The sequence below is a fragment of the Pterocles gutturalis genome, unplaced genomic scaffold (assembly GCF_000699245.1).
Source record: "Pterocles gutturalis isolate BGI_N339 unplaced genomic scaffold, ASM69924v1 scaffold17809, whole genome shotgun sequence".
In the NCBI taxonomy this organism is placed as follows: domain Eukaryota; kingdom Metazoa; phylum Chordata; class Aves; order Pterocliformes; family Pteroclidae; genus Pterocles; species Pterocles gutturalis.
Window position 1 is genome coordinate 41,881 of NW_010136100.1, and position 10,261 is coordinate 52,141.

Sequence of the window (10,261 nt, forward strand, 5' to 3'; positions counted from 1 at the left end):
AAAAAAGCCTTTTTAAATGGTTTTATAAAAAATCTCAAGATTGGTGGAAATTTGTCCATAATTGTCCTCAAATTTCAGGGGCAACTCTTCTGCTCACAACAAACATTCTGCAAAACCTAAACCTGTTTTTCAGCTGTCTGAATTGGTAAATAATCCTGGTTAGCTGGTTTTACTGGTAGAGTTGTTTTTACAATTCACATATCACTTTGAGCTTTCTGATGAAAAGTCTTTTAGATTGGAGAGCCATTCTGTCTCCTGTATTTAAGATATATAAAATATATCTACTTTAAAATGTCACTTAGGAATCATGTTGCTTTGACTTTCTTTTTCTACCTCTATTTTATAATTTTCATTGGTGTATAACATAAAAATGTTAGTTACACTCTGGCAAAATAGTATTTTTGACACTGTGATATGTTGTATAATCTTCTAAATAATATGATTTACAGTGAACTGGAAATATCTAAACATAAAGCAAAACAAAGAGTTTTCATATGAACAGATATGACCATGTAGCTTTCAGTCAACTTTTGTTTTCTCAGTCATCCTTGTGGAACGAAATACAATTTATTTCAATACTTCATTTATTTTCGAAACAACATTTAATTTTGAACCGTTTTTCTTCTCCAAGGTGAATCTGTGGATGATTGTGGTGGAGGTTATAGTGAATCAATAGCAGAAATGTGTGAGGAGCTTCAGAATGGGCTGACCCCTCTGTTAATTGTGACACCAAATGGAAGAGATGAATCTGGAGCAAACAGAGATTGTTTCCTATTAAATCCTGCTGCCAAGTCACTCTTGCATATGAACATGTTCCGTTTTCTTGGTAATTTCATAGCAACACTGTGACATTCTGCTTGCGTTATGTGATCAAAATATCAGGAATCTAACAAATAAAAAAATTTAAATATTATGCTTGAACTTACAGGTGTACTTTTGGGCATTGCTATCCGGACTGGCAGCCCTCTGAGCCTCAACCTGGCTGAGCCAGTATGGAAACAGCTTGCAGGAATGAACCTAACAATTGCTGATCTCAGTGAGGTAATTATGAAATTTCTGAGTAGGATATAACTTATAGAAGACAAGCAGACTCCAGCATAATTTTTTCTCCAGTGATTAGCTTCTATTGGCTGTTTTCTGTATACTTGTGTTTTGACTGGCCTTTTACGTTTTGAGACAGTGGATAAGGATGACTTGTAGTCACTGTTAAAACTGTAAATTTAAGTCATTCAGAAGTAGTTAAGCTATCTGAATTCTGGAGCATTCTCAAATCTTCTTGTGGGTTTGATTAAACAGATGTTTGTGGTCAAACTCCTACTTTCCAGTAGACTTTTCTGCAGCTGTTACTGTCTCTTGTGCCAAGATGCAGTAACTGATTGGGTGCACGCACCTACACGGTTTTGAAGGAAAGGAAAATTAGTCCAAACTACTACTGAAAATGTTTGTGCCCACATATTAGACATCACAAACTTTCAATTTCTGTTTATTGAGTTCAGTAAATGTGAAGTAAGAGTTAGGTCTTTATTACAAGGAAGAGTTCCTTCTCAAATACTGTCACGTAGAAATGTCCTTACTGTAAAAAGCATTGAGTCATTTGCTTGTCAGTAAGGGGATTCCTTTTGTTCCAAAACTAGCATTGGACTTTGTAGATGTGATTATGTTTTTAAGCTTTAAATCCGTTTTCTTATATAATACAGTTTCTTGGCAAATGTTCCCTACAACAATTGGAATGTAGAACACATGCACCCTCCCACATCCCAGCATAATAAAATTTTGTGTAAAATACTGATTTTATGGCTGTGAAATTTAGTTACATGGATTGTGGTCAGACATTTGATAATGCTTTTAGTAGACAACATATGATGCACTGCTTTTGGTATGCAAGAGATGCTATTGTATAGTGCTAGTAAACTGGCTTTAACTTGGGCTTGTTATTTTCAAAAGGTTGATAAAGATTTTATTCCTGGGCTTATGTACATTCGAGACAATGAAGCTACTTCAGAAGAGTTTGAAGCTATGAGCCTCCCGTTCACTGTGCCTAATGCCAGTGGTCAAGATATTCAGTTGAGTTCCAAGTACACCCACATTACACTGGATAATAGAGCTGAATATGTGCGGCTGGCAATAAACTACAGGTTTGTTGAATAAGTCATTCAAATTACTGACATGGATAAGTATTTTCTTTTTAAAAATATGTAAAAGCTTTTAAACAATGTACTACTTTAACCTCTTATTTACAAGTATTTTAATATTTTCATGTTATTACAGTGTTGATTTCTGATTTCTTTTAATCTCTTCAAGGAGAAAAGATTAAACTTAATTTAGGAAACAAACTAGCAGGTCTGGCTCTAGATTTTTATAGCTGTCCTGACAGAACAGTTTTGGCAGCAAGTTTTAGAGGTGGAGAAATGCCCCATCCAACTAGGTTTTCTGTGCAATAAAATAGTAGGCTTGATCATTAAGTTCTTTGTGAAGAGAGTTTAGACTTAGTACTACTGCTCCCACAGTTTTTGATATAATCAGTTGCAGTCAAGAGCAGTCCCGGATGAATTCTTATTATATTCTTACCTAAGTTGGAATACACAAACCAAAAAAATATTAATTCCCTGAACGTCATAAAATAAGTCTGAGACCTGTATGCATACAATAAGTTCACCCACAGGTACCCGAAGCTGAACATTGCACTGAAATCGGTGGGAAATAATTGTTCAGTATTTGAGAAGAAAGGCCTTTGACTACTTAAGTATTTAGATGGCTAATCTAAACAAGTACATCTAAGAAGCAACCCTAGGTATCTTATTATGTGAAGCAGTGGGCCTAGTGCCTATTGAACTATGGAAATTTAGATAATTTGGATGAGAAACAGATTCATAGTTGTTTTATTCTCTCCACCGTAGTTAACTGTTCTAGATAGTGCTTGAGCAAGACTGTATCATAGGCAAGTATATAGTGTATATTACTTTGTAGTTAGTGTCTGCCAACAACTACTTGAATTACAGTCTTTGTTTAATTTTTTTTCTATAAGTAGTTATGAATCATTACTTAAATCTGTTATTGACAGCAAAGAGAAATTCCATTTGGAATGGATGAATGATACATCTGTATAAAATGCTAGATTCCTCTGAAAAAATGATTTTGTTCTCTTGACAGTTCTGGCTGTCCTCAAAGGGCATGAGCAGTTCTAAAGCATTTACAGTTAAAAGTCCTTTGGGAGAAACATTGAAATGTTTAGATTAAGAATCAAGTTTTTTAGTTCTACAAAGCCATTGAGAGAAAAAATAGCACCTGAATAGAATCTATATGAAAAAGTGGATGCATAAGACCAAGTCTGTCCTGACATCTTTGTTTATTCTGGTGATGACAAGCCTGAGAACAGGACTTGTCAATGATATGACTCTCTACTCTGGAGAGCTCTGTAAAACATCTCAGAAATTATTTGACAGGAAAAAAAAAAGTGAAACACAAATCAGGGGTGGCAGCAGAAGCAGCAGAGTGTTAGACTTATCTGTATCTGTCTTGAAATACAACAACTCCTGTCTTCCAACATCATGTTTTAGTTCAGGCCCATTTTTCTTTTACCATAATGTCTGTCTGGTGTTGGGAATGTTTGAGGGCAGAGTTTCAAAGCACAGCTGTTCTTTTCCCAAGAGCATGTTGTCTCCAAATGAGGTGGTGTTTTGTTCCTGCCAGGCACAGCATGTGAATAATATTGGAAATGAAATATCCTAAACATTGGGAAGTATCTCTTCATACCGAGATTGCTGTGCAATATGAATTGGTGTAGAAACTGGTATAAGTCAAGTGTCGTGTGTGATAAATGTTTATTAATGTTCCTTAGCACATAGCTGGAGACTTGAGGAGAATGCTTGAATTTTCCTTGGTATTACAATATTTACTAGAAATAATTGCTAGAAATGGCATTCATAGAAACTCTGAACATTTGTCTCTGCAGACTTCATGAATTTGACGAACAAGTTGCAGCAGTTCGTGAGGGGATGGCCCGTGTTGTTCCAGTTCCTCTGCTTTCACTCTTTACAGGATATGAACTGGAAACTATGGTATCAATTTCTGTTTTGCTACCTCTGTCAGACTTAACTTGGAGTGACATTCTTCACTTGTATCTTACTAATCCAAAACCCATGTTAAATACTATTTACAATGCTTGCTCTTTGATTGCAAACATTTTGTCCAAGGAAAGACTAGAAAAAGTTAATTGTCCTCTTGTTGTTAGTAAGGTTATTTTGATATAGCTGAGCAGTGATGTAATTAATTATTTCTGGAAGAAACAAACAAAGCCAAGACCCCCCACAGAACAGGGATCTGTGAGGTGAATTGCAGATGTTCATCCCAAGTAAAATGTTTATTTCTTTGTGATTCAGGAATATGAAAGGAGGTCCTTTACTGTCCCCTGATGGGAAGATGTATATATAGTATTATTGTAATAGGAGGCTATGCACAGCACTTCAAATATTTAAATGTTCGTTTTCTCAGTGTAAAAGCTGATCAAATATTTTAAAGGAATGGAGGGAACAAATTGTCTGTAACTGATCTGATCAGACTTTTGTAACCTATCACTATATTTTATTTTTCAGGTATGTGGAAGCCCAGATATTCCACTTCACCTTCTGAAATCTGTAGCAACTTATAAAGGCATTGAACCAACTGCTTCCTTGATACAGTGGTTCTGGGAAGTAATGGAGTCGTTCTCCAATACAGAGCGGTCTCTCTTTTTGCGTTTTGTGTGGGGCAGAACAAGGCTGCCGAGGACTATTGCAGACTTTAGAGGAAGGGACTTCGTTATTCAGGTAAGGAGTGTGGGATAGGGTTTGGGATTTCTATTTTAAAAAGCTGGTAGTAGAGAGCAGTAGCATGACATAAGAACAGGCTGATTTCATTAAACTGTTTATGCCACATTACGTTGTAGATTTGACAGTACAACAGACCGATGAAATGTCTAAATATTTTTCTCTCTTGACTTGAGCAAGTGGATATTTGTTTTATTTCCCAGCCACTTGCTTCTCTGGATTTTGACAGTTTTCCACTGTCAGTCATCAACTGTTTTTGTTGGCATTTATTTAGTATTTAATTTAGCTCAGTAGTCATTTCAGCTAAATTAAAAAACCCACAATCTTTTAATCGTATTTTAGTACTTGCTGAACTAATATAATCTTTTTTAGTTTGGTCCCAACCACATACTCATAATCAAAGAAGCTCATATATGTCTGTTTTTATTTACTTAGTGTAGGGAGAATAGGTTTGGTCTTTTCATTGTTCTTTTAAGAAACTTTCCCATCAGAATGAGAAATCTAACATGCTGTTAAAAAAAAAACCTCAAGTATTATTCTGATATTTATTTGTGGTTTGGACAGTGTGTCAAATATCTTATGCTTTTTGTTTTCAACAGGTATTGGATAAATACAATCCTCCAGACCACTTCCTTCCTGAGTCATACACTTGCTTCTTTCTCCTGAAGCTGCCCAGGTATTCCTGTAAGCAGGTGCTAGAGGAAAAACTGAAGTATGCCATTCACTTTTGCAAGTCTATAGACACTGACGATTATGCCCGGATAGCGCTGACAGGAGAGCCAGCGGCTGATGACAGTAGTGATGATTCTGATAATGAAGATGCAGATTCTTTTGCTTCAGATTCTACACAGGACTACTTAACAGGACATTAAAAAAATAATATAGGTGATAGTTGTCACAAGCACTGAGGCAAAACGCCAAAATGACAATGAAGCCAAGGAGAGTTTAGATCTCAGAATATAGAGCATGTAGTCAGAGGGATGGTAATCTTCTGAACATGGGGGAAGTGTGTTTGCTACTCACAGTAGGAATTAAGGGTTACAGCTTAAACCATCAGCTTAGAATAAATGGCACAGTACGTGGGCATTTTAACATTTATTTTAAGAGCTGAAAGTGGCCCCCCGTAATGCTGCACTACATTTAGAACCTTTGTGTTTACTGAAGTGTTGTAAATGTTTATATAAATATGGTAGTGCAGCATCCAAAAGGCAGTGAAACCTTTAAATTGTGGGTGCAATAGGTTTTTTCATATTAAGTGTTGTGTTTTGTGCATCTTCTTGGTTGTATATTGGAAATACTGTGCAACAACTGAATAGTATTATAAATATTTCAATTAACTTTACTAGAAGTTTGTTAAAAATTTTTGAACATTGAATTAACATTATTCCTTGAAATTCTTCTATAGATAATAAAAATGGCCAATAGTTTCACCTCCACCCCTGGTTTGTATATTTTAGCTTATGCGTTATTTATCTCAAATTTGATACCTTTCTGTGAACAGCATCATGATTCTTATCATGGAAAGTGTACTGTATATAATTTGTGCCATGTAAATGCAAAAGTTATAATTTCCCTCCAAATAAAAGTTCTGCCACAGAAAAAAGTAGTGCATGTTTTTTAATGGTAATACAGCTGTTATGTGGGATGAATGGCTCTACTAAGAAGTGTTTCTGCAATTTACAGCTGTTGACCAAATGCTGCTGGTGCTGCTCCACCGATACGTAGCTATAGTAGGTGCATTAACAAAGGCAGAACATGAGGTATAGTAAACTCAGAGCAAGTCCACACAACATGTTAATGATAGCGATTCGGTGCACTTTGTTTATGTAGTTGTTCTTAATGGTGCTGTTGTCAGTAATGGTAAATTTGTTCTTGAACACCTGGGAAAAAAATTGCTTTCGAGGAAGTGTAAAGGACAGATTTCTTCAAGTACCTGAATGGGAGGAGAAGAGTATGACAACACTCGTATAGCATTTTGTCTCTGAGAAAATGAGATAATTTTACAAAGCTTGACCATAAAGCGTTGTGCATCTGGAGTCGCCTGTTTGAATAACTCATTGAAGTCAAGTGGCATTTGGGCAGGTGTTATGCATTTGGTACACAGTGTATACACTAGTTTTTCAAAGTGGGAAAATAAAATTTAGTTGTGCCAAAGCACTAATATTTTACTTTAAAATCCAGTAGAAGGTGATGTTGTACCACTAATTATTAGGATAGGTATATGTGAATATTTAACATTAGACAATTCAGAGCTGATTCTTTTTTTTTAGTGTGGGAATGTGACTTCTATTCTAACTTCTGTAAATTTAAATACTGTGGTCATAAAATCAGTTTTCCTGAAACATACTTGATATTTCAAAATAGTGGGTGGTAAAACTACCTAGTTTGTTTTTAACATGACAGAGTTTTGAAATTTGTGAGGTTTAGAGGCCTCTATTTCGTGTTGGAGATGTCTTGCAATAAATGCTCCTGTCATGATCCTCTGTCTCACTGGAGATTCCAGAATTCAGGTGTGATGGGTTAGCCCTTGGCTGGGGGCCAAACCACACACCCCCACTCATGCAATTCCCCACCACCCGAGGATAGGGGAGAGAGTTAAAGGGGTAGATGGAAAGAAGGACTCATGGGTTGAGATAAGGACAATTTAATAACTAAACTACAATAATATTGAAAGTAATACTATATACAAATGAGTGATACACAGTGATACTGCCCCCCCACCCGATGACCAAGGCTCAGCCTGTTCCCGGCTAACGATCCCGGTGCAGGGAGAGTCCTGAAACCGCACTCACAGAACGGAGATAACAGTCTGAGCGTCCCAGACCAAGAGCTGACCGGGGTGGGGGGAGGGAGGCCTTGGGAGAGCGACCACCTGGAGCGAGATGACCCAAAGCAAAAGAGATCCAGAACCAAAAAAGAGCCGATTTTCCAGAGGGTCCTCACCTATACACTGGGCATGACGTGTATGTTATGGAATAGATTATTGGCCACTTTGGGTCTCAGTCCTGAACCTAAGATCAAAGCCTGGGCTAGTAACTGGGGCTGTGCTCCCTCCCAGCTTCTCCTGTTTGCAGCCAGCAAGAAAAGCTGAAAGACCTTGGCAGCCGCATAAACATCACTTTTTATCAGCTTTCTTCTGAGCACAAATCCAAAACACAGCCTCTTGCTAGCTATTATGAAGAAAGTTAAGTCTGTTTCAGCTTAACCCAGGACATCAGGCCTGTGCCCCCGTCCTCCTGATTCTCTGTCTGCTGATGATGAAAGCTGAGTCTTAAAAAAATAAAATAAAAAAAACCAAACACAACCTTAAGCAACCTCTTTTATCTTTGCTGCTGAATTGAATTTCTCCTGAGGTAGAGGGTGGAGAATCTAATACAGAAGTCCCCATGTGGTTGTCTGCGGTCCTTCACTATAGTAACTCCAGAGCCCTGTGGGCATCCAGCTTGATAAAAGAGATTCTGTAGTCAGCTTTTCAGGAGATGTGGTGGTTGAGTCATGCCCAAATGCCGCAATCCCAAGGACTGAGACTGAGTTCAATTGCCATTCTTGAATTTCAAACCCTGTTTCAGGAGCATGTGAACTACTATGTACTTCTCCATACTACTATGTACCTTTGTTTCAAGCATTCAGAAAAAGGGATTTCCTCTTAATTGGCTTTTAGATGCAAAATCCTAGTTTGAGAAGGAAAAGGCTCAACTTTGCAAATGAAGAATGGATTGCTAGTGCTCCTTTCCCTTCTTCATGTATTATATCCTTGTAAAACCAAAGGTTATGTTTTGATTTATTACAAAGCTTTACCATTTTGAAATTGCAGAAGACTGAGAGAAAAATCCCATCCCATGTTCAGAATTACTCTTTGTTGCCTGATACCTCTAAAACCACATAATAGCTGCTAAACAACCCATGAATATGGAGAGAAGGTCATTTGAGTCCCTTCAAGTAGTTTAGGGGACATGGTATACCATGGTATACTAATCATGGTATTTGTTCCTAAACATCGTATTAGTCGAAGTCTTCAGGGCATCATGTATAGGTACTCACCTCCCCTGCAAGCATCTTTGTCAGCAGACTGTGCAAAACTAGACCATGCAGCACTCTTCTAGAAAAAAAAGGGAAGCAGTGGCTTCTGAAGAGCTCATTGATAAAATATTTTCACCTTTTTAGCTTAAAGAAAATGTACAAATGTGTACTTTGCTGTAGATTTTGCCTTTCAAGGTTAATCTCCAGATGAATCTCGGAGGTAAAAATTATGGTGTTCACTAAAAAAGGCCAGCATTGTTCTTTTACTCAACTGGGGTTCAAGGGTATGAGATTGGTGGAAAAGTTACTCTGTTGTGTAGTCATGTCCTTGCCTTAAGTGAAAGGCTGCAGCAAAGCAACACAACTGTGAATGTGACACACAAACTATTTGTGAATCAATGCTGCTAATACTTGGAAAAGATTCTGCTGATTCCTGTGTTTGTCTTAAATGTGGATGTTGATGGTGTATCTGCAAGGCACTGTTCTTCAGCTTTGCATTTAGTCATCTGATGGCCAGCAAGTACGATTGTGCGAAGGTCTCACAGAAACACAGAGTAGAATTGTCTCTTTGCTGACTGTGGTTGTCCTTGATCAGCTCTCTCCAGTGAGTCTGTGTGTGGTGCACTGGCATCGTGACGTGAAAAAAGTTTCAGTAGAAGCACTTTGAGAAGTTTGTTGGAGGATGTGCAGTCAACACACATGAAATTCTCAAGGATTGTCTTTTGTAAATGGGTCAGTGTTAAGTGAAAAGTAACTTACTTCTTATTGAGCGCTTCCATATATTCACTACTGATGATAAGCCTTGGTAAGGATGGGGTACAGCACTTCTAGAAAATAATGTCCAGGATAGGAGTACATATTGTTTCACTGTGACAACTTTATCGGTGTTCAGCGACAAAAAGTTCTGATGTGGTTCGGTCTCGGTGGTCGGCTGAGCTTTGTTATCCTGTTTAGCAGCAACTTGTAGGAAAAAAATGCAAGAAAGTGCAAAGTCAAAATGCAGGAAACTAGGCTACTTGCAGCCATAGGAGGCTGCTCTTCCTTGTCACTCTGTGTGAAAAGTTTGACCTGTGGCCAAGATGAGAATTAATGCTTCTTCCCAAACAACCATGTAATTTCAGAAGTCCAGAAGGGGAGAAATTAAAGAATGACCAAGTAAATGAAGCTGTGATTTGTCTTCCTAAAACACAGACTTTTGAATTAATTCAGTGTAAAGTATTTCACCACTGTTTTGAAGAAAAGATGCTCTTATCTTCAGAACCTGATCCATTTTGAGCAAGTTCTTCCCATAATTTCCAAGTGATAATTTTCCTGAAGTTTGTTCTGATATGCTTGACATTAGTGGCATGAACCATGTGATTTGCCAACAACAAATTATGAAGCCATTCTAGTGCTTCAACCTAGTAGTTAACAGAATCACAGAATGTTAGAGATTG

At 37.5% G+C, this 10,261-nt stretch overlaps 1 protein-coding gene across 1 annotated transcript in view; it reads left to right on the forward strand.

Annotated features, from left to right (window-relative positions):
* Positions 1-6,408, forward strand: part of HERC2 (HECT and RLD domain containing E3 ubiquitin protein ligase 2) — a gene marked incomplete at its 5' end in the record, with an annotated part of 47,930 nt that extends 41,522 nt beyond the window's left edge. The window contains 6 exons of the mRNA XM_010082186.1: positions 632-826; positions 929-1,041; positions 1,945-2,135; positions 3,953-4,058; positions 4,593-4,805; positions 5,405-6,408. Of these exons, the coding sequence (XP_010080488.1) occupies positions 632-826; positions 929-1,041; positions 1,945-2,135; positions 3,953-4,058; positions 4,593-4,805; positions 5,405-5,677 (1,091 nt within the window). The remainder of the gene's footprint in view (positions 1-631; positions 827-928; positions 1,042-1,944; positions 2,136-3,952; positions 4,059-4,592; positions 4,806-5,404) is intronic.
* Positions 6,409-10,261: the final 3,853 nt, after the last annotated feature.